General features: G+C 32.6%; 2 protein-coding genes across 3 annotated transcripts in view; one reads left to right on the plus strand and one right to left on the minus strand.

The window, feature by feature from the left end:
• The first annotated feature begins 251 nt into the window (after positions 1-251).
• On the plus strand, positions 252-7943 carry LOC112054326 (elongation factor Tu). Its single transcript, XM_024094076.2, has 6 exons — positions 252-633; positions 1049-1302; positions 1785-1908; positions 2476-2726; positions 3350-3578; positions 6918-7943. Exons 1-6 carry the CDS (start codon positions 324-326, stop codon positions 7124-7126), a joined length of 1377 nt encoding a protein of 458 aa, XP_023949844.2. The 5' UTR covers positions 252-323; the 3' UTR covers positions 7127-7943.
• Positions 7944-8611: 668 nt separating this feature from the next.
• The window catches only part of LOC112054327 (uncharacterized), a 36200-nt gene continuing 18494 nt past the window's right edge, over positions 8612-26317 (minus strand). Inside the window, exon 10 of one of the 2 annotated variants that reach the window (XM_024094079.2) lies at positions 8612-25571. In XM_024094079.2, coding sequence (XP_023949847.2) covers positions 25428-25571 — 144 coding nt within the window. In that variant the 3' untranslated portion in view covers positions 8612-25427. The remainder of the gene's footprint in view (positions 25572-26317) is intronic. The other variant, XM_024094077.2, reaches the window with a different exon arrangement.

Below are 26317 nucleotides of genomic sequence, written 5' to 3' on the forward strand. Positions count from 1 at the left end.
CTCTAATATTGTTATTCCAGTAATCTTGATTAATGATAATCATTGTACATTTTTACCCATAGATTTTTCTATATCACTTGGGAAACGGAATATTCGGATAATAGGAACCTTCATAGCCTCAGATAAGTCTTCAGAGGACCACCGGTACCAATGTGAACATAGAGTTCTGATTTTTACATAATAGGCAACACTGATTTTTTAATTTAATGTGAAGTTTGGTCTATGGATTTATGGAATTAAAAATGTCAAATGTCAATTTAAATTTAACCTCAAAAGCAATGTAATATTTATTATTGTTTTTAAATTTATAATTTAACAATATAATGAGTGCAAGGTTAATATTTGGACGAGTATTTAGTAACGTTATACAAAAAGCATCATATGACCGTAATAAATTAACCTGTAACAGCCTATATGCTAGATTTTTAAGTGTTCAAAGTCGCTATTTGAGTACCACTAAGAAGAAGGTGAAAAATATTGAGAAAAAACATTGTAACATTGGTACAATAGGTCACGTTGATCATGGGAAAACTACTCTTACTGCTGCCATAACCAAAGTTTTATCCAAAGATGGTTCAGCGAAATATGTCTCGTATGACGAGATTGACAAGGCACCGGAGGAAAAAGCGAGAGGTTGGTTGTGTTAGTATTAAAATGTTATCTAAACAATCTATTGTTAACTATTCTAGGAAAACAGTTGTTGCAGAATGTACTTGATTAATCCTTGATAAAACAGTTATTTCACCGACAGGCACTTCAATTTTATTTATTCTTAGGGACCAGAAGGGAAATTTGAATAAAATTAAAGCATTGCAAACATTACAATAAATGGGCAGAGTTTAACTTTACACTTGTTGTCACTACACAAAAATCGTCTCAAATGAAGTGCACAGAGGCTTATGTAGACTTGCTGGTCTGTACCGCCATTTTTCATCCCTTCCAAGATCGTCTCACTATTTTTCTAACATTAGATTAATAATAAACTTAATTATTTAATTAATTAAATGAATAATAATAAAATTCATCTGCTATTTTAATGGTTCAACAGGAATCACAATTAACGCGGCGCATGTCGGTTACAGCACAAAATCACGGCACTATGCACACACAGACTGCCCTGGGCATGCGGATTACATACGGAACATGATCTCGGGTGCCTCTCAGATGGATGCAGCTATACTGGTTGTTGCAGCCAATGATGGGCCAATGCCACAAACTAGGGAACATTTGTTATTGGCCAAACAAGTTGGCATTCAGTATTTAATTGTGTATATTAACAAAGTCGATTTGGTTGACCAGGATGTAAGTTATTTTTTTTAATTTATTAAAACTAGGTTTAAGTAAAAGTAGCCAATGGCAGCAACTTAATGTTGAGAAAAAATTAACTTTTGTTCACAATACTTGTAAAATGTTGACAATACTTATAAAACAAGTCTTGTGACTCAAGTAAACTGCGTTTAGTATTTTCAAACAATTAGAAAACCACTGCTATGGCATTGTATGGTTGAATACTATCAGCAAAACCAATATATTCAGTCACTATCAGCCCCCATGATGTTAGCCACATAGTTCCTATTCTTGTGAGAATAAGAGAATAAAATATAGCCTTTGTTATTCACTGATAATGTAGCTTTTCATTGATGAAAGAATTTTTAATATCAGTCCAGTAATTTCATCAGAGCTTATTACATATACAAGTATATTTTTGTTAGCTTAACAAACAATCATCAAATATTACTTTTTTATAATATTTGCTTTTTACAAATCTTTACTTTCCATTTCAGGTTGTAGAGTTGGTAGAAATAGAGATGAGAGAAATGCTGTCAGATTTTGGCTATGATGGGAGCAATATACCAATGGTTATGGGATCAGCATTGAAAGCCTTAAATGATGATACATCAGAAATAGGTATGAAACCTTAGAACATCAAATCATTATTATTCAACAAAGATCATCATCATTATCAACCTATATTTGGCTCACTGCTGAGCTTGAGTGTCCTCTCAGAATGAGAGGGGTTAGGCCACCACGCTGGCCTAATGTGAATGCCCAGTTTTTTAACATGTCTTTAATAGAGACAATGGTTTTTTTTAAAAACCCCTGTATTGAACCCCTAATGTACCAACTAATTTGTGTGACTAATCCAGTCGCACAAATTAATTACAATGTTACACCAAAAATACTGTAATGATTCTAAACACCTCCTTATCCTACTTAAGTGGGGTCAGCAATATTTGTTATTTTATATATTATTCATCAACATCTACTCCATTTACACAGTCCAGCCATCTCTTCTTTGGCCTTCCTCTCCTCTTGTGTCCTTCCACTTGCAGTTTTATCATTCTTCATTATATCACTATAAGACTTCTATCCCTCTGCATTACAATTACAAGGCTGGATAAATACTGTATTGATATTATTTTAATGTTATAGAAAAAGAGTAAAAAAAAATAAACTCATCTATACTTGTTACAGGTGTACCATCAATAAAGAAACTACTAGACACCATAGACAATTATGTTCCACAGCTAATAAGAGATTTAGAATCGCCATTTTTGATGCCCATAGACAATGTTTTCACAGTACCAGGCCGAGGTACAGTGGTTGTTGGTACCATTAAAAGGGGAGTTATGAAGAAAAATGATGAAGCTGAATTGATGGGATTTGGACAAAATATTAAGACCACATTATCAGATATACAGATTTTTAGGTCTAGTGTTCTTGAGGTATGTATTACTCAATTCAATTTAGGGTAGGGGTAGGGAAGAAAGCTAAAGCGAAGCTTGACCGGGTCTGCTAGTGTATTATTTAAAAGGCCTTAGTTACAAGTTTATGTAATTTAATAATTATGTACTGTAATGCTGTTGATTACAAATAAATATTTAAAATAAAGTAAAATAAAAAAATTATAAATAATTAATAAATTATAAATAGGATTTTCAAAATCAATCAAAAATCTTTTAACATAATTAGATGAAAAATCATTTTTAACTTCCTTACATTCAATGTGCCATTTTGCATTAAACATAAAAGCACAAATAACAAACATATATTTGAAATAGTATACTTAATAATAAATTGGTCCCGTTTAATTTTAATGAAAATCGGTTCAGTAATTTTGTGTTAAAATGAAAATATCGAAATTGCCCGCACTGGGCGCTTTCGTTCACAATAAAAGGATAGTGTTTATCCTATGTGTTAATCCAGAGTAAAATCTATTTTCATTCCAAATTTCAGCCAAATCGCTTCAGTAGCCGCAGCGTAAAAGAGGAACAAACATACTTACACACAAACTTTCGCCTTTATAATATTAGTGTGATTTAAAAAATTGTCATCATCCCTATTCCAGGCTACAGCCGGCGATAACGTAGGAGTACTGCTCCGTGGTATGAAGCTGCGCGTAGTGGAGACGGGGATGCTGCTCTGCGCCGCGAGGAGCGCGACCCTCAGCAATCACTTCACGGCCAAAGTGTACTTCCTATCGCGGAGCGAAGGCGGCAGGAAGAAGCCGATATTCTCCAAATACTCGCAACAAATGTTCAGCGGCACTTGGAATATTGCGTGTCGGATTGATTTAGGTAATTAAATGAATAAACATGACCGATAATGACAAATGAGGGCAATACAACGTTATCTAGCTTCAAAAATCCATGGTGTTAAGTAGTGATTTTAATGAGTGATTTTTAAATTTTATATTTAGATGACATTTAAACTAGGCAATGGATTTTCATGAAAACTCACAATTCAAAATTAATTTATTTTAATTAGGCTTAGTTACAAGCACTTTTGAAACGTCAAGTTATATCATGGTGGTAATTAAAGTCGAAAACTCAAAATGCAAGGGTTCCAAAGATAAAGGTTTATACATATAATATAAGTTTAACTATGTTTTCCACCCGGACGTCTGCAATTTGCAAGTAGTATCTATACTGAATTGATATTCGAGTCTTGGAAAACAGAAGGGATTAAACAAAAATAATGAACTATAGTCAGATCGGGTAGGTATTTTAAACAATGTAAATAAACAAAAACAGCTGACTCAGGAGTGCTCAACATTTTACTACAGCATTATTTACGAATATTGTCATGAAATAAAACTTCCTTTGATAACCAATATTTTTTTTATTCTATATTCCTATATCCTGTTATTTATCTAACAGATAATGTTTCACTTATATTCAGGGTTCCGTAGTCAATAAAGAACCCTTATAGTTTTGTTTTTTATTATGTATAACCAAGCATAAGGTATCCTCGACATATTTAAACACATTAATCAAAACGGTTTTCTCGGAGGACGATAAGGGTGATAGCTTCGTACGTTTCTTTTTTGGTGACGGAAACGATAGCAATGCGGAATAACTGCTCCGGCTAGTACCAGGCTCCGCTTCACTCATTTTCGTACTAAACTAAATAAAATTAATAAATTAATTAATTAAACAAATAAAAAACCCGACTGCCTATATGATACAAAAACTGAAAAGAAAAAAAACAAGCTCAGTCCAGAAGTGTAGAAAAAAATTAGAAAACAGTCGGGACCTATTATATTGAATATAATGATTTACGTCTACATTTTTTAATAGGTCCCCACTTTAGTTTAATCAGTTTTTGTATCATTTATGCAGTCGGGTTATTCGTTTATTTAATTATTTTATTTCATAATTTTTAGTTAGATAGATGGTGAATTTCGGATTTATTTGTTACGTTTGTTACAAAGTACGATAGTGTATACCTACGTCCAACCGAGGATAAGTAAATATTCAAAAAAATCTACGGAACCCTCGGTGGGCGAATCCGACTCGCACATGTCGAGTTTTATAATCAATATATTTAATTTAGTCTATTTAAGGTATTTTATAACTACACTTCATAAACCTTATAGTCGTTCGCCTCGCGTATTATGTATATACAATTAATAAATAACGTTTTTCTAATTGTAGTTTTTTGTTGGCCATTATATACCATTTTAAAATTCTCACAAAAAGCCCTTGAATTTGATTCCCTTGTTGCAATATTTAAAAAAAAATCACCTCGATTCTATAGCATCTCACAGTCGTCTTGTTGGTTTTTTTTTAATTTCACCTATCTAAGAACACTTGGGTTATTAAAACAAATCTAAGGATATCTGAATTACGTAAATCCGTTCAGCGGTTTCGAAGATATGAGGTAATAAATAATACATACAAGATACGCGCGAAAAACAAACAACAAATAAACAATAATTAACAACAACAACGAAACGAGAACAAAACGAAATAATAAAAATTACAAAGGAAGAAAATACGCACAACAGTCTGGATTTAGTTAACGAATACTGTGAGGTAGGAGTATTAGTCACAGACAACAAATAAAGTAGTGTTTTGTGCTGTGAAGTGTGTGTGTGTGAAATGTCAAATCTTCTTTCACTTAATAACACAAAATCAAAAAATTAATCATAGTATAGGGTATTTCTGCAATAAATGAAAGGTAAAATTCACATTAAAATAAAAGAAAACATCTTCTTTTGATATGAAAATACGACATTTATAAAAATTATTAAAGTTATTATTTAATTTTATAAATGCACATTTAATACCCATAAAACTCAATATCTTTATTTTTCATAATGGTTTGTGACTCATGTCTGCTTGGGTTCTTTTTATGTCGTTTGTATTGTTTTTGTGCAAACTCTATATATTTAACATAGAGGAATTAGAAATGGAAATGCATCGCACCCAAATGCAGCAACAAAATTGTCTGTCGTTTTTTGAAAGGGACGAGGTAAACTCAGTCATCGAAAATATTTAACAAGAATAAATAATAAAATATTTAACAAGAATAATATAATCTGTACACAGAACGTTAAATTAATGGATCGATGTTCTGTTCGTTCGTTTTTCTTTTAGATATTGTTTTTATTACAAATTTATTATAAATTATAATTATGTTTTTGACGACCTCCGTGGCGCACTGGTACGCGCGGTGGATTTACAAGACGGAGGACCTAGGTTCGATCCCCGGCTGGGCCGATTGAGAATTTCTTAATTGTGCCAGGTCTGGCTGGTTACCACCCTACCTACAAAACGTACCGCTAAGCGATTTAGCGTTCCGGTATGATGTCGTGTAGAAATCATACCGTCCATCTTAGATTGCATCATCACTTACCATCAGGTGAGACTGAAATCAAGGGCTAACATGTAAAGAATAACAAAAATAAAATAGAAATATTTTCAAATTGAACGTCACGTCATCTTTTACTGAATTAGAAGTTGTTGGCCGTTTTTCATGCCATTGAACTACTTACTACACAAACCGGAATATTTAGGGAGTTTTTTAGACGACGAAAACGATTACAACAATGAAACATCGATACAATCGAACAATCTAACGCGTTTGTTAGTTTTTTTACACGCGTTAGCCGCTCAACTATCCCAGTCGATTTTACAAACACTTCTAAATGCCCCGCTCTATATAGATAGATCGTTGATTCTTTGACAGAGAGGTAACGTCTTGCGAGGTAGGTCCTTCTATTATTGGTCCGAGATAATTAATTTATTGTTTGTGAATCCGGGCTCAAAAGGGCTAGAACCCAGAGCCGTAAAGCTTATTATTAAAAATACAATGTATGTGAATCGAAACGAAAAGTGTCGCCCTAAAAGAACCTTTTTGAGAAGTGATATTGTTGTGTAAAAAGCCTAAAGTTGTGGACTATAGAATCATTTAGTTCCGCGCACATGTACTTTGTAATAAAAATCATTAATAACTTTAAACACATTAAATAGCCAAACGGGCAGTTTCACTTTACACTGCTGTCACTACTCAAAAATCGTCTCAAATTAAACGCCCAACGGCTTATAATATAGGCTTGCTGGCATTTTCTTATCCCTTCCATGATGACGTCGCTACTCTTCTAACACTACATAATATTTATTATTTCACAGAACCTACCGTAGACATGATGATGCCGGGCGACCACGGCGAGGTGTACCTGACCCTGCTGGAGTCCATGGTGATGACGCAAGGGCAACCCTTCACCATACGAGAGAACAACGTGACAGTGGCCACCGGCATAGTCACTGGCACTCTGCCGTCCGTCGATGTACCCAATGGGAAGCTAGGGAAAGTTGTATTTAATCATGAATCAAAATGATCGTCTTTCGGTCTTTTTCTTATTTATTAGAATGCCTTTTGGTTCTAAATAAGCGCCCGTTTGTTTTAATTTTTAAAAGTGAATATATGTTATTAAAAAACTTTAAAAAGTCGAAGTTTTTTTCTATAAAAGCCAAAGATCAATTTAGAATCGACCATAAATTTATTTTTACACAATATGTATAAGAAATTGATTAAAGATATAATGCTTAAAGTTCTGATATATCAAAGTTGTAAGAAATGTATAATTAAAAAAAAAAAACATTATTTTCCGAATTTAACCAAACGGCTGCGTCAAATACATACAATAAGAAATACAAAGAAAAATATCTGGCCTTAATTCAAAGATATGCATAGTAGTAGTAACTTGAGCTATGATAGCCCAGTGGATATGACCTTGGACTTCGATTCGGAGGGCGTAGGTTCGAATCCGGTCCGGGACCTCCAACTTTTCATTTATGTGCATTTTAAGAAATTAAATACCACGTGTCTCTAACGGTGAAGGAAAAACATCGCGAGGAAACCTGCATACCAGAGAAATTTCTTAATTCTCAACGTGTGATGTCTGTCAATCCGCATTAAGCCAACATGGTGGACTAAGGTCTAACACCTTTCATTCTGGGGAGACTCGTGCTCAACAGTGACCCGAATATAGGTTGTTAATGATGATTATAGTTGTACCTTACGAACTGTTGCGACAAGTTTCTTTATTTAAGAATCTATTTATCCACGTAGACAGGTCAAGATGAAAGTTCCATAATGTATTTTGTAAATATATTTAGTGTTGTGAATACTGTAATAAATTAGATACCAAACTCTATTTGCTTTTTATTCAAGCCAACAAACTAACGGCCGTTTTCAATAACCTATCTATCCGTCATTTCGCTTACTAAAGTTAAGAAAATCCATCTTTCCGTTCTTATCTGCTTTTCAATAACGTACCTACTGACAGATAGTTTGACTGTTACTGATAATCGAGGATAACTATATATCCGTAGTCTTGGGCAGGTTATTGAAAACGGCCGTAAGATAAATAGTTTGTCAATTCTCTTCTCTGTGTAAACTGTTTAACTCTCGGTTGGAAAGGTTGATGTCTATAAAACAACTAGCGGACGCCCGCGACTTTGTTCGCGTGAAACTCGATGTAAACTTTCAACTACCTCTACCCTACGTTGAAATTTTTCTTTTTCTTTGCTGTAAACATCACGGAGCCAGAGACCTTTCCAACGCATGCAGAACCATGGAAATCCGTTAGTGCGTTCTGGAGTTATAGCGTCAGGAAGAAAACCCCGACTTATTTTTATATAGTAGATGAAGTATACTTAATATAAATTCGTAGAACAACAAAATCTCAAAATGGGTTATTTAATTAAAAAAATAAATAGCCTCATATTCCTAACAGCCTTTGGTATACATAAGCTATGTGTTTGAACTGTGGTGCAGTGCTGTAAATTAAAGCTGATCATTCAAAATGAAACTTCACACATATTTTTCATCATTATATATTTTTTGTCAGAAGGTAATTAATATCGTGCCAAAACAGTAACAAATTATTAGTAAGAAAAAAAATCATAACTGCATCTAGCATGTACTACAGATATTGAGACAAACAATACTCTATACGGTCTGAAAAGGACAACATTTAACACTTATTTTTTTCACAACATTTGAACAATACAGTTGGCGTAGTACAACACTATTTTTTTTTAAATTGTGAACTATAATTAACACCAATACGCCTAATAGATACTGTATTTTTCTACAATTTTTTTTTCTGTGGGTAGATACGAGCAAATTGATTTTGCCTGAAATGTCAAAAAAATAAATTGATCTATGTCAGACGTGTAAATTTTTTTAGCGCACACGAGAAATGGTTTTATTGTATTTTTATTACCTACTATAATGTAAGTATCTGGTTAAATAATTGTAACCATCATTGCATTAGAGTACTCATTTAATTCATTGAGAATATATTAAAAATAACAAAATAAAGAAAATTTCTATTCAATAATAACGACTACAATAAAGAGTATTATTCTAAAGAACTGCATAATAATAACATTAACTTTGTTAAAAGTAAAGCCAATTTCAAGTTTTTCAAGTTTCTGGTTAAAGTACTTAAAATAAATTTTAAACTAACCATCTCAATAATTTTCAAACCATGTCTATAATTTAATAAAGTATTGCATAAAAGTAAAACTAAAATCTAGAATAACAAATTATAATTTACAATATCGAAAACTTCATTTCATTTATATAAATATAAATATCAACGAGATAATTTAGATACCACGCAAGCAATTTATTCTTGACGATTGCGTGTTAAATATAAATACCGATAGTGCCACAAACTTATCTGGCCCGTTTCGGGTGACGTTGTTTTTTCAATTCTTTACAAGTTAGCTCTAGACTACAATCTCACCTGATGGTAAGTGATGATGAAATCTAAGATGGAAGCGGGGATAACTTGTTAGGAGGAGGATGAAATTCACACACCTTTCGGTATCTACACGACATTGTACCGGAACACTAAATCGCTTGGCGGTACGTCTTTATCGGTAGGGTGGTAGAAACCGCCGAAAGTCTTCCACCAGCCAGACCTGGACCAATTAAGAAAATCTCAATCGGCCCAGCCGGGGATCGAACCCAAAACCTCGGCCTTGTAAATCCACCGTGCATACCACGCCACGGAGGTCGTCAAAATGTTTTTCAAAATGGCGACCGCTGCGACTTTAGTTTATAAACTCTTTGCGTTAGTTTCAGGTCATATAAGTTGGTGGCACTATACGCAGCGCGAGATATAATCTGTGTGCTTCTTAAGTCAAAGAGAAAAGAGGTCATTGTTAAATGGCAACATATCAATTTGCGCGTACTACCCGCATTATAATACTGCGCTGCAGACCGTCCCTGTGAGATGACCGCTATCACTCCAACAATAATTATCCTGCACTAAGTTCAGTCTGTCACATGCCTCTATTTAAACATTAATCACAAATATATTGTATATACGGATCTAACACGGAGAGAAGACATGTCAAAATATCGTTAATAATAATTATTTATATTAATTTTATTAATTCCATCTATGTCAAATGCTATTTACTGTCGGCAAGTGAAAGTGAGCTACACTTAATATTATTCCTTGGTCCATGCGACAGTTGTTGGCATCTTACGAGTATGAAAAAATCTGTTCCATTAACAATTTTTACTTTGAAAAACACTTACGTGTGAATACTTTCTAAATTTCGATATTACACGTCCCCCAAATACAAAATTTTAGTTTTGTTGTACTGCACTCTTTACATTTTTGGGTCAGCAACATGTATATTATATATCTCTGGTCTTTTGTGCGACTAATGAAGTCAATATAATACTTAAATGTTTATTCTGGCATGTACGTTCATTCAATGGTTATTTATATAAGGTTTACGATCTATATTGAAAGGATTTTCAGAAAAGGCGCAATAAAAATTAACAAACATCTCGTAAATTTTCGAGATACTTGGATTGAGAAATATATTGGAAATGTGTAAAGAGTAGTGTCGCGAACTCCAGAAATTAATCAAAAGTGCATGAATTTCTATACCTTTTGTGTAAAGACAATAAATCTGTGTGTACTATTATCTTGTTTGTGCTTTCACGTAACCCTGTGACGCCCACGAGATAGAATAATGACAACGATGTCTAGGAAAATTTGGAAAGGTAGTTTTCTCTGACATAAATTTTCGAGATACTTTTTCTTAAGTATTTGTTAAGTCAATACCCATATTACAAGGTGGCGTTAGAAGTATCAACTATAGAAAAAACGAAACACCAAGCCTAATTGAACAGATATCCGTGAAATATCCTCCGAATTATTCATTCTAGTAAAATTCGAGTAATGAACAATATGTGCAGCATTCTATTTAGACAACTATTTATGAATAAAACTTCTTAGGCATTTGATTTACCGTTAGTTTGAAAAAAAAAAACATTTACTTTGCAATCAAAAATTCAATTTATATTTCTTGTTAATAAATCCCAAGGTCAAGGTCAAGGACCTGTCAAATTGGACGTGGAATTATAAATCCCAAAGCCAAACAAATGGTTCGGTTAGGTTAGGTTATATTTGCAAGTTTTTTATTCATCGCTTTTTCTCTCAAGTCATAGTGTTTGTGCAAGGAGACGTGTAAAATCGAAGGAACACCATTAAACATTACACTGCGCTTCCAAATACCATGGAATTAAGTTTTAATAAGCTCATAAAATTCGTTTACACCACAGACAGTATATTTATTTTGTATTAATCTTAAAAACACCTAAGTATCTTTTACAGATTCTTCACATGAGATAAGGACTAGCGAATACTTTAAATTCATCTAAGACATCGATTCTCAACTTTTCAAGTGGATAAAATCAACTGACAACAAATTGTCCATATTTTTCAATCGTTCAACTGTTTTTTTATTTTATTTTAGGAATGTTTTTAAAAATTACTAATGTTGCCATTTAAATTTCCAAACAAGCGAAATGAACGTTCAACAGTCCAACGGATGGAATTTGATCCTACGACCTTTTGAATATATAAAATTCCAAACACCGCTGAAATGTTGTGTTACTGGGGTTAATTCACTAGAAGAACAAACTGTCTAGTACTTTTTATCATTCACGATCGTTCTACCAGTAAATGATGGTGACATTAGTAATAACACTCCTACCAAACCAAATTTAATTCATAAAACCATTAAGATCCATCCACAAGTTGAGAATAGACGATTACAAACTCATGTTTGTACACAGTAGTATCGTTTTAACAACAAAATAGTCATAACAAGAAACAAAAAAATTACAAAAAAAAAAAACAGAATGTAAATTACACACTATCAATCGGTCTCGAAAACAGTGGCAGTGTGTCGAAGACAAAAATGCTGGGGAATACAATTATCTCTAAAGCAAAAACAAATGTTTAGTGTATCTATTCGTCTAATACAAAAGCGTTGGAATCAGAATTACATTCTGCTGATGACATTCAGCTGTCCACGGTAATTTAGACAGGAACTCATACATCTTCTTTTTCTTTAGATATAAAACCTATATCTGACACCAAGAAGCTTGCGAGAAGTCACGACCTTCTTGGAATCAGTTACAATTCATTTTATTTGTACCAAAAGTTATAAAAATATATCTTTTATCGTAATGAGAAATGTCACTGAACATAGCGGACTGGGTGAGATTGCACACATTAAAACAGAAGCAAAGGTCGCACCTTCCCAATACATCTCCCATATAGTAACAACAGAATACCCACTTTGCGTAAATCACTTAAACTTAAACGTAAAAATACATTAATGGTGTCGGGAAGTAGTTAGCACCACAAACTTAAAACTTATTTGATATACGTACACAAAAGAGCGATATACTGGCGCATCGTTAGTTCAGCCATCGAGAGCACCGACACTTGCCAGCGTCTGTGCCTCGTGAGTATAATACTTGTGCACCGCAGCGACTGTCGCACCTTCGCCTGTTAGTAAGACAGGCGCGACGTACTCAGCGCGACGTACGCGGTCCGAGTAACCAGTGACTTTCGCGCTCCGACTTCTAACAGGCGAACGCGACTGTCGCCTTATCGTACTTACGCAGTAGCTACAGTGTAAAAAAACTTAATTCATCGACGCTTACAACTATAAAAATATTTTAGAAATTCTCACTTACATTTAAGAGGAACTGGCAAAATAAATCCTGTATTTTTCCATTACCATCAAACTCAATTACATGAAAGAAACCATTATTTTGGTCCGCACGTGTCGAAAAAATTCATGATGCCATTCCTATAAAAATTGGACAGAACCGTACGCTAATCGGCGAGTAGCAAAAATATTAGTTACGTCTATGAAACGCTAAACAACCGCTGAAAATATATCAAATCCACTAAATATCCAATAGAAAAACTGCCTATTGTTACGGCAAAACCTCGTAGAAGCAACGTTAAACTTAACAAACTAAATACAGATTATAAATCGTGGTGGCAGAGCTACAGCGCTCTGGGGCCGCTATCACAAGTCCTGTAGCAGGACGCGCCACCGTTATTGTCCACAATCATGCCTCTATAAAAACTAACTTGCAACTTATGTAGAACGTTCAGCTCTAACGACGACCTTAGTATCAAAAAACAGTGATTAAAACTTTTTATTAGAATAGAGTATTTGTGCAAACGATGCAGGTATTGGCGCCCACAATGGGCCCCTAATTGTTCATAAGACATCAAAACGCCGCTCGACGGCGATACAACTAACCGACCCACATCCCGAATTGAAAGGACACCGAATATTATGCTATATTATAATATAAAAGTTACAATATTTCAAGAACTCTTTAACCATGCACGGCTATAAAACATGTACCTAACTATTAGATTCGTACTGTAAGCTTTAGAGCCATGTAACTGTCTAACTTCACCTAGTGACGAAGACTCCTAACGATACCCTTTACACAACTAGCATCATTTAAAATAGAATAAAAACCGTCTACGATACACAATATTGCAGGAATATCTATCTAAACAGTGAGTTAAGAATACATTCAGCTAATTTTTTTTCGGTCAGTTATGTTTTTCTTTTCTATAAATATCCATTTCGTAAATTATTATCAAATTCGATAAAGCTCTAAGATTGATCCACATTCAGATAAATAAATTCCCAGAGACTCTGAGACGAAACGAAGCGATCTGTGTCGTTATAAGGAACACTAATATTAAAAATAAACTCACGGGATAAATCCACTTTTAACGATTAACATCGAGATATAATAGCTTCTTTGAAAAGCTTCAGATAACTTTAAATAATAAGAGAAATATATTCCAGTCTTGCTAAAGGTACTTCCCCTAAGCGCATCCTAACGAGAAACTAGCTTCATCGAACTAGCTGTCACGTGCTTTGTACATTTAGGATTTTAGGAGCAAAATAACTATAATAAGTTAATAACACTTTACTAGCAATTGTTAACAGTTACCATAAGAATGGGGTCCTAAATAGTTCTTTGCAAGAACACTATTAGTTTCTAAATCCAATAAAATATTAAGTTTTATAAAATAGCTGATTAAAAATAAACAATACAAAATATTCGCTACCGAACTCTCGCGCCATTTCACTATCTACGAAAATCTAGCGTTCATATATTATTTAGAATTATAAGTAATTTGTTATACGGGTACGTATATAGAATATCGGTAGTGTAAAATAATTCTTGATCGTTCAACACGACGCAAGTTTTTCTGATTGAGTAAGACCTCCTTAATGGGGCCTCAGCGGCGTCACCGAGGGGTTTGGGCGAGCGCAGAGGCATCGCCTGATGGGGCCCGAAAGGCTGACGACGCAAGACCTGGGGCGCCAAATTTGTGGGACAACAAACCCCATGTCGGGTGCCTTTATAGAAATATTAACCATACCTGTACCATGATGAAAACGTTCTTTTTACCCAACTTTAGATTAATTAGGTACAACTGGAAAGGCTGATTTTTAATTCACAAGTTTTGGCTTTATTTTCTGAACACAAGTTTCTTATTTCAGGAATCACTTTACATTACCGATCATAAAGAAGCTGTCCACACTTTAAACTAAGTAAAATTAAACTATATTAATGGCCAAACTTTTCCAGATCAATTTCACATTTGGAACATTTGGCATTCTCCTATAGATAATAAAATACAGACAGCGCATAAAAATAAATCCACCGATAAAATACGTATTCTTTATATATATAGGACGTACTTTTGACATTAGGAAATATAGAATCACTTAACTTTTAATATATTGTAAGCGTTCATTTTATTGGTATTAAGTACTGAATGCTTTTGGTTTTTAGTATCTTCCATACTGCATTATGGACTAAGGACAAGTTCATTATAATTAGGAATATATCACACAATTCTTATAAGATATGCTGTTGAAAGCGTTGGTCATATAGAAATTCATGTTATAAATATGTCAGCGAATATATTATTGAGAGAACTTAACTTGTAAAGGACTATCTCATCGAGATGAATGCAAAAAGCGTGGTTTAAAATGTAGAGGTTTGAGACAAAAACCTGGAAAATCAACAAAAATGTATTATGTACCTACTACGTACATATTTTTATATTATGGATTTGAAATATTATCTAAAGGTTCATTTATTAGGTTTTTTTGGATTAAAGGTTTCGCGTAAAGGTTATACCGATTAAATATGAATGTAATCATATCCAAAATTAAGCTATTGTTAAGTGGAGAGTCGATTAATATATCACCGAAAAAGCATAAAAACTGTACAAGGAATTTTGAAAATAAAGTCATTCAGTGTGTGATTACACCATTACTATCCAAAGTATTGGATTTTCAAGAGAAATATTTTCGAAATTTTTGTCCCAAACCTACGTTTTTTTTTAACGAAATGCACCGAAAGCTTAGTCTATGCGTTATGGACGGAAGGAACGTTTTGAGCCAACACAAGTATGGGCAGTGGTTGGTTGGAGCATCGCTAAGAGTCACATTTCATTATAAACCATGTATAAAGGCTAATAAATAACTGACAACTTTCTACAGATACACCTATGTCTTCCTACAAGCACGAAATATGTCATGAAGACAAACTGTCGACCAATAGCGCTCTCTCTTTCGTTGCGAAAAGACGAAAGAGATAGCGATATTTTCGGTTCGGCCGCTCATTCGTCATTTTGTCTTCATGACATATGTCGTAGGTCGCATGTTAGGCCTAAGGTTGTCTACGACTATGTAAATAATGGCAGTTTCGAGAATATTTATTTCTTGATTTTTTTTATTTATTAGATTTTCAAGGAAGATATGGTAGGATATGTAATATTTTGTTGACAGATGTCATCGAATTACGTTAGTACATTTGTAAATAATAATTATAGTAACTTGAAGTATAAAGGATATACGTTAAAATGTTGCCAGTTTGTTTATTTACCTTTATTATATTTTGTGTTGAACCGAAATTGTCATTTTTAATTGTTTATTAAATTTATACCACGACGTGTCTAGTTTAAGTATTTTGGCAAAAAAAAAATTACAAACTTCTAGTATGACAGTTGATGTCCATTTGGTCTATAGAAAATATTTTTTGTAAAATATTAAGGTCGACCAAATATTTTTGTTGGTAGTCTAATTTAGTACAAACATCTAGCAATCGTCATATTGAAATAAAACCGATATATACCTAAACAAATGTATTGCACTTTGTGGTTAGGATAAAGATTTTTTTTTTAATTTTTTGTTTAAAAATACTGTAGGTATTATTAAAAAAAAATAATAATATAAGCCACAGCGACGCCCCAACCAACATAATTCATTTTTAAAGGAAGCTAGTTGCATTCCAAAAAAATTCTTAATATATTCATCTTATATATGCCGTCACCTAAGCGAGCAATATTTCATAGCCACCGTAACTGAACGGTACGTTAACAATTTATCTACAAAAATAATAATATTAGATTAATAAATTCATCTGTCAAATGAAAAATAAATAAAGAATATCAACAACCTAAAGCTACGGTTATATAGTGAGCGATGTGGCGATGCGATGCTAATACTCGTGATATGTTAATCGTACTATAACAAAGCGAATGCTTAGATTTGGTTTTTATTTACAAAAAAAATCATCATACAGGCCTTATTTTTTGTTAAAAAATGTAACGTCATAATAAAATCTTTTGAGAAACGTAAACATCATTCGAAATAATTCATTATTGTCTCTACACGTTATAGCAATTAGAAAAAGGGATACAGTATCAATCAAACTCACATAATTTATGGAATAAAAAGTGATATAAAATCATGCTGTTTTCATTACAGATATTTTACATTTCGTTGTCGTAAATGGCAACATTCACATAGCTTTGAAACAGAACTCTGAACACAGACAAATAAAGACAACTAAAGTATGTTTCACTCAACTTCTGTATGCCATTTTTAGATCGCGTATCGTCTTATTAGATATCTCAGGACCTGGTTCTAATAGTGAAAATCGGTCAGAAATACCTTCATCTCTTTTGTAACGAACGTAAAGAAGTAATAGGCCAAATACGAAGTAGGATAAAAACACAGTGAAATTAAAAGATATACACTATCACAATTAAATCGGCCTTATCTTGTTTTTTTTTGGCCATTCATATTATTCAATGTGTATATGTAACGCTTTACTAGAAAATCGTTGAGATGTGCAATAGTATCGCCACGCATCGCTCACAGTATAACCTGAGCCTACTAAATTTTCTCGCTAAATTCATAACAATTTTTTTTTACATATTCTCTTACATTCCATACCAAGAACTGGTAAGCGTTAGAAAGGACTGAGGTAAATAGTTACAATTATATGGCAACAATCAAGTGAAACTCCAATTTTTTCTGACGTTTGAAATGATAAAAAAAAAATAAAACAAGAACTACATTTAAACTATCTACTAAAATTTGCTAAGAAACTAAATTATTGTGCTATGCATATTATAGGATCTTCAGACCACCTGACCTCCTTGGATCTAAATGGCTTAAAGGACATTCGGCCACGTTAATACTATAGAACATTTTTTTAAATATATTATAAGGGATCCTTTATTAGATCAAAATTGATTTTATTTGCCTAATACTAAAACATATACTTACTGTGTGCGAATTCATTGTACTAAAATAGCTATTTTTTATATAAACCGAAGCGATTTAATTAGGCTGAGAACTCACGGGGCGTGTTTAAAACCGCATTCGCCACGGTAGCGAAACCGCTAATTAATTATTATTGATAATATTTATACGTCGTTTTATATGACTTACGTAACTTAAACTAACTATTGTCAATTGATAGGTAAGCAGATTATATGCCTGATGTATTGCGAGAAGCAAGTAAATCTATATATTGACATAATAATACCCTCAATAGCTCAACGGTAAGAGTGGTCGGACTCATCACCGAGGGGTGGTGGTTCAATCCTCACCCCGTTGGTCTATTGTCGTACCTACAGTCTTTCCCGACTAATTGTAGGGGAATGGGTATATTGTTCATATTAAAAAAGAGTATGGCAAAAATTCTTTTAAAAAAAAAAACTATTGTGTATGTTCGTGTACCTGCTTCTGCACTTTACCTACATTTGTACAACAGACATGACATAATTATATTATGCATTTATATTTATATATTTTAGAAAATTAAATAAATAGTATACAAATACAACAAGAGTTTACTTAGTTCAGTTTCAAGACAGAATGCATGCATATCCAATCAATTTAACTTGTACATTATCGAATACTTACCATTACTTAAACAATAAGTTTAGTGGACAAATGAAAAAAACGCTTTTAATAATCCTACTAATATTGCAAAAGTGTTTATGGATGTTTGTTACTCTTTAACGCCTTAACCTTAAACTTAACTGATTTGGCTGTAATTCAAAACAACGATAGATAATATCCTGGTTTAACACATAGGCTACTTTTCATCCCGGAAAAATCCATGGTTCCCGCGGGATTCGTGAAAAGTGAATTTCACGCGGACAAAGTCGCGGGCATCCGCTAGTTATTAATACTATATAGTTAATAGAAATGTCGCAGTTTCGTCATCGTGGAGTGGGGGACAGAAACCGCTCAGTGAGATCTCAGCCTTATGGGGTTGGTACATCAGTGGGATAAAAGGAGCTCGTCGCATCTAACGAGTTCTTAATACTACAACAATGAAATCACATCGAAAACGGACTATCCGTAAACACTGAACTTTTCTGGATTATCACTAACATTTAGATCAAATAACACCTACTATATGGCCTTATGTTAGGCCTTTAAGATTAGTACAGTGGTTCTCAAAGTATGTCAAAGGGCCACCATATAAAAACGTTTGCATGTACACAGCGAAATTGGTCGTAAGCTTAGTTAAGTTTTAATTAAAAATATATGCTTTAATGTCCGAACAAAAAAATAATACCGCATATTTTTCATGTCCGGACGTAACTTTATAATTTGATATGTTATGTCTTCAGAAAGATGACCTTAGATTAGCTCAGTTCAGAGAATGTCAATATTCAACGAACAACGCATATCCCAAGTAATCTATAAAAAGGTTAAATTAATTGATTGTGTGTTTTTATTGTGTAAACAATGTGAAATTATGCGAGAAATTCAATAATTAATTTAAGATTATATTTAAAAAAATTCAAGCTAATTATACTGTTGATTTATTGTTAAAAAAACACCGATAATTTCGGAGTGTACTTTGCTATAAAAATGGCAAATGGTGCCTTAGAAATATCGGGTTTTATAAAAATCACATAGGTTGTGAACCACTGGTCTACGGTATTAACTACTGTGTATAGTCACATTGAACTAACTACGTGACACAGTTTGGGAGACTGTGCTTTTAGACATACGAGTAAAGACCAATCAATTTCCCTTTTTTTAGCGAACATCTTAAAAATTGTCTACCAACCCCCACTAACAAACAAATAAATAAAAAAAAAACACTATTAAATAAAAAAAAATTACAATTTAAATAAAACTTAGCATCCCATCGAAGTGATAAGTTCAACTTTTCAAGATTTTCTAGAAACTTTGTACAAAATCAAATTCAAGTCATTAGAAATGCATGCACATAGATTATAATCGATTGCATATTCAAGAGCTAAATATTTGTGACGTAAAAATATACTGGTTTATTTGTTTTGTTACTGGTACATATTTCATCGCGAAAAAATTAGGAAAAATTAGGTTTTTTTTAAAAATTATCAATCTATTTAAGCAATCGAGCCTTTTTTATAAAATTTATATCATTTAACATGAGATTTGATAGTTTGCGATGCTCTCAAAATACGCAATCTGTTTTAACCTATGATAAATAAACAACTATTTGTTCGGAAAGCGATTAACACATTTAAACTTAAGACCTAATACGAACTAAAAATGGAAGATATGATGGTTTTGGTTTTGTAACGCCTTAGGCGCCATCTCCACAATATTTTTTTTTTCAGTTATTATGCATTCGGTCAATAAAACACCTGATAGGAATAAAGAACACAAATACTTTAAACTTGGAAGCTCCAGTGAGCCCACTTAACAGTTCGGTAAACGCATATATACTCAGAAGCACAAATATCCGCCCACTTTAATATGACGCGTGTATATTAAAGTGGGCGAATAATTGTGCCTCTGAGTGTACGTCACAAAAGCTGTACCACAAAACAATGCTGGGACTTAAGTGGGTATGCCTGATACTCTGTTTTCTCCAACAAACTTTTTCAACGAGAACAGACTATGTCAGACATATTGAGTAAAGTATTTGTGTGTAGATTATAAAACTTTTGATTTTTGTGACAGGTTAAAAATTAAAAAAAAACTCGACGCTTATGCTTAAAGTCGAAAAAATATTAAAATGCGATTGAAATATTTAGTAAAACGAGAAAGATTTATAATAATGTATTGTATACTTAGTGTATTGTTAAAAAGTATTAGAAAACTATTGTTAATAATTGTGTTTAATATCATAATATGTTAAAATTGTAAGATCCGGCAGCTAAAAAAGCTTTATAAATGTCGATAATTTTCTATCGTGGAGGTGGCGCCTAACAAAGCTGTGATATAGGCAATCGAATATTCGAGTCCTCGCCCACGTAGTACATAGTCTGAGAGCAGGTCAACATTTTTGGGTAGTTATTTGAGCCAAGCTGAAAACTTGTCCTGTACTTCTCACACTACCCTAACACAGAACTGTAGACTGGGAGGTAGTAGGGCTAAATCAACCCTAATATCTCCAAACCGAGGATCTTTTTTTGCAAAAAATCCTCGAGACAAGCTGACATTTTCATTTTTATACCTTTAAATTTAATATTTAAAAAGTTCTTATTTCAGTTTTTTAGAGCTTTAATTTAACACGGTTCTTTGACTTAGCCAGATGTAAAAAAAAATAATAGACCCTATTGGCTTATTTATTTCTTTTTAATCTACTTTATTATTTTTATTTAAAGGTATAAAAATACAGTGTGCAACACTGTATTTTTAATGATATGTTTTGCAGAAAAAAAAACACCAAGAGTGCAGTAGACCACACGACTGAAGTAAAACTTCTTTCAATAATGAAAAACAAAGCGCCATCTATCAGCCTCAGGCATAACTGCTTCGCAACAGTTTCTTGAAGTGTACAAAAAGGGATTGTTTCAAAGTTCTGTTTTTTGCCTGTAGATGGCAGCTCTCATCGCCCGATTACAATTTTCGTAACGCAAAAGTTTTACTTCAACAAAAATATCCTGCGAGCGGACACGCATACCTATGAATGAATGAGGAATACGCCTGTTGGCCTCTCTTCACTCACTCCCCTCTGACGTCATACCCCGCAAACCTGAACCACGCGATCGAGGATTCCGATATTTGATTTTCCTATAAAAAAATGTCTTTTATTCATGCAATTAACATGCACAGAAATTTTAGCCTATTGTATTGGGTAAAATAGTCATCGTTTTTAATAGAGCAATACTTTTAAAAAAATCATTTTATTTATTATCAATTTCTGAGCGTAATACTAAAGTAGTTGATAGACTATAATAGGGAAAATTTAATGATTTATTTTTAATGACTGAAATGAGGAATGACAAATTTTGAGCAAACCCACAAAACAAATTTACATGATTAATGAGCAAGTGACTACTGTCCTATCAACTTTATTAGTATTTACACCAGGCAATAGGTTATTTTAAAATAGTTATCAATTTTGCACAACAGAAAAGTATTGCAATATTAAAAGACGATTACTCATTATTAAACTTTAATTTACACTAATCTATTATTTGAGGAACTGGCTATCAATTCATTTAGAAGCGTAATAATATTGAGTAGTAAAAACATACCTGTTAAATAAAAACTAAACGAAGGAAAACAATGGAAAAAAATATATATAGAAAAAACAAATTCACCTTAATATTAACGTTCAATTCCGTAAATCAATTCTCCCAAATTCTAACCCTAAAAACCTTACACGAATTCATCAAAATCGTCACTTTCAAATAAATACGTGCTACACTTATTTCTAGTCATTTAACTTCATTTTATATATTTTCACGAATTTTGATAATAAAATAGAGTCAACTAGTATTAAGAAACATCACATTTTTAGTAAAGGTTTTAATTGGTGTGAACGAAAATTGGGCTTTTCGATTTTTTTAGTTATTCTTTCATCACTTCACTCTTACGTATATTCCATAACTCACATTTCACTCGAACATCTATTTATTATTAAGTAATTCGATATAACTTCATCGCCGCCTTTAGTTGCCAATTGCAATGACTAGATATCATAATGCACACGTGCATCGGGAATGATAACAATTAAATAAAAATATGTATTTTTATAAAAAAATTTTTAGAAAATTATAAAAGGAGATGGTCCATTTCAGATCCAGTCTAGCACCCCGTGTCATTAAAATTTAAAAAATACAAGGATTTTATTAAAATCTAAATAAGTGAATAAATCTAACTAAATAAATAAAATTAAAACCCAAGTTATCGAGATAAATCAAGATGGCGCCCATAAAGCAACTATGAGATGACAATTGACAGCAAACGTCAAATCGACTACTGCATTGAAAACGTCATCAATCCGCTATTATTACCCATACTAGTGTTGCATTTTGTTGCATTGCAAGAAATTTCGATACAATTAAAGTAAATTCGTAGATATGTATAATCAAAAATAGTTTAAAAACTTTTTCTTTTATTTGCGCCAGGGTACAATGACTGATCCTGGGCTCCATACAATTTTGGACCATCTCCTTTACGTCAGTCGTTTCGATCGTATTTTTACGAGCAGTAAATTTTATTTTTAAGTTTTAAATTTGATTTTTTTTGCACTTTTAATGTCAAAGTAATAAAGTTAGTCCATTCATATAAAACTATACACACATTTTATATGAACGGACTGACTTATAAAATTATAATACTTTCTCCATTCACCATATGAACAGTTTTCGTTCACACCAAGCGAATTTGGCAAGTAATCCAGCCATTTGCATGACAGATGTAACACATTTATATATTTATATAATACAAAAACCTCAGCCAAGCACGATTAATAAATTACGCAAGGTATCAGATACGCATACGATCTAAACTACACACATCCTATTTCAAATAGAGTAACATATATTTCTTTTATTAAATATATTAATTCATTCTGTCTTTCCTACCAGTACGTGTATATGAACAACACTTTTTATAATCATGTATTATAATAAATATTCGAGTTTGTATGTAAATGCACAGGTTATTTTTTTAATTTTAAAAAGTGTACTTCATATAATATATTTATTTTTTTAATAAATTTTTATTGTTGATATGATAATTATTTAGGATTGCAACGACCCCATTTAGAATTCGTTTTCCAAGCCCCAATAAGTGTACCGAAACGCGAATAATACGAGTTAAAAACTAATATTCACTTCCAAAAAGTCCAATGTTATTTAGAAAATAAAGTATCTAGGTCATATTAGTTTGAAAAATCGCAAGATTTTTGTTATTGATAAATATATCGGAACTGATTAAAACTAGGAGTGGAATTTATAACTAGCCCTGCGTTTTCCTAAGGCTTGTTATATCAGGCTACAATATCAACTTCATACTTGTATCGCATTAAAACAATTAAATCGACACAATGGCTGCAGTTAGCCGTCATGATATAAGTATTCGCTTTCGAGTCACATAAATGCTGTATTCGCGTAAAAAAATCCGTTTTTTATTGCAAGAAAGTTGGCTGCATTTGATCTAAAACTGACGAACATTGTCAAGGGGACGCAGTGAGTAAAAAACGTATAAAACTTTGTAGTCATTCAAAAAAGTGTTAGCTCCTAGACTAGAAAATTTGAACGTAGCTCAGCAGTGAATTATAAAAGAGAATAAATAGTAACATCACAGTGAATTAGTCTTGGATTTTTTTTAGTTTTAAATGCAGCCAAGTTTCCTTAATCGGAGTTCCAGGTCATTTTAGAGTGAAAACCTTCATTTGTTCCTATATAAAAACAAATCCCTGTAATACTATTACAACAGATAACTTAATTTGTATTAAACAAGTAATACCAAGATCACAACTATTCAAGATTCGGTAGTTCCGCGTCATTATGCTATGTCAATAAGCCATTATACTTCTACTTAACCATCGAAATCTTTTATACTTATAATTATTTTTATTAACAATCAGATATTCCAAATTGTTCTATATTTCCTTATATTTTAACTTCTTCACTTTATTTCTTATCACTTTAGAATCGAATTATCACACTGGAATCGTAGGACTTTTTCGGAATATCCAATTTCGTAACCAACTCTTTGCCTATTAATTAACCATAAAATATTTTTACCCTTTAAAATACTGTAGGATCACAAATAAAATCCACTTTCCCATATTTTTGTACCCATTTATTACAGCAGGTTTGACGAACAAGCAAAGTTTTATTAAATTTGATTTATGTAATAAAAAAATTCACTATTTTCTGAGAAAGCGAATTTTATTTTTGATTGGCTCTGTCAAGTTTTCGCTCTAAAATGTATTCAAGGCAATTTAAATCCATAATAATGACCAAGACGTTTCAGATTAATAACAGTTTAAAAAAAAATAAGTATTGACAAAAGAAAATTAGTGACAAAATGCAAAGGAAAAGCAGACAAAAAACAAAATTTGGTGTCTACATCAACCCCTATGAAGACTGAAGTCCCAAAACTAGCTTAAGAGAAAACCATAAAATTATAGTTTTTTTTTTAATATCAAAAATGGGTCCTGCTTAAGGATTCCAGAATTACTACATATTTTATTTTGTTTGTATTAGAAAATATTTGCTTGAATATTTTTAACATAGCAAAAAAAATTAACTATATTGTAGTTTTGTCAAAAAAATAATAAAACAAATGGGATAGTACAAAATCTTATCTGTTTTAAAATAAATATGTGTCAGTTATAGTATGTGCATTTAAAATTCATATTTTTAGTGACTGGATCATTATCAGGGACCTAAAATTAACTTTACAATGCATTCACACCTAACATAAAATCAGTAGCTGACTCGGATAGCAATCAAGTCGGTTAAAAAGAGAATCATATTCACCAATTTGTCTCTATGTTAACACTGAAAGAGACTGACTGACTACGTTAGATGTGAACGCATGCTAAATATATAATTAAAAAAAAAAACAAATGTATATAAAACAGCAAATACATTTAGTTAATAGGTCCGGTGGCCAAATAGTGATACGGGTGTCTGTTGTGAACAAACCTGTTATCATATCTCTGGTTCCTCTGATAGAAGTCGTTCCTCTGGTTCACTTTTCTATAGTTCTGTGTCCGGCGTTGGTTTTTCTCCTTCTCTGGTTGTTTGTTTGGTTGTTTTTGTTCGGCCTCTTGCTTTGTGTCGTTGTTGGCCAGTTGGCTGTCGGCGGGTGGCTTTTCCTGAAAAGGACAGAATTCTGAATACGCAATAAGCACGCACTTTGACTCGCGTACTTTGTATGGTAGACACTTTTTAGCTACAATAATCATGCCTATACAGGGTGTTCGGGAGTATTTTCAATAGCTCTCGGGTTGTATTGTTTAAGGAAAATTAATTAAAAATGTCTAAAGAACATGTGTTCAAAAATGAATATGTTTTGAAGTAAAAAATATTTCATTTGTAAATAGATCTTAAATTGTGTCGCTTAAATCCTTATAATATGACCTAGCTAAACTTATTCATTGATATAAAATATTATGAAGTAGCTTACTACTGAAGTGGGAGTGCCAGTTGCAATATCTCATCAATATCGACAATCACGACGATTACGTATTTTAAAATGCAAGGATAGATAAAGGCGTGTGTTACATGGATAGTCGAAATTATTTGAATTACTTTGTATGAAATCATAAAAAGGTTTATGTTAGTTAATAATTTTTTTTTATGCAGTTCGGCTCCTATAATTGGACCTTGAAGTTATGGGAAATACTCCCGAGCATCCTGTATACCTAGCATGAAAAAAAAACATTGACTCGAATTGAGAAGCTCCTCCTTTTTATGAAGTCGGTTAAAAATTAATAAATCAATGAAGAATTTATGATAATAAACGAATAAAAAAAACATACGCGTCGAATTGAGAATCTCCTCCATGTTTTGAAGTCGGCTAAAATTGCTCTGTCTTTGTGTGATCGGAAGAGAGAAATGCGATATTTTCGATATCGA

This window comes from Bicyclus anynana, chromosome 2 (assembly GCF_947172395.1).
Source record: "Bicyclus anynana chromosome 2, ilBicAnyn1.1, whole genome shotgun sequence".
NCBI lineage: Eukaryota > Metazoa > Arthropoda > Insecta > Lepidoptera > Nymphalidae > Bicyclus > Bicyclus anynana.

Coding starts and splice junctions, on each gene's coding strand:
- LOC112054326 (XM_024094076.2), top strand. CDS start 324: ATGAGTGCAAGGTTAATATTTGGACGAGTATTTAGTAACGTTATACAA. Junction 2,727..3,349: donor TTAGGTCTAGTGTTCTTGAG/GTATGTATTACT, acceptor TCCCTATTCCAG/GCTACAGCCGGCGATAACGT. Junction 3,579..6,917: donor TGCGTGTCGGATTGATTTAG/GTAATTAAATGA, acceptor ATTATTTCACAG/AACCTACCGTAGACATGATG.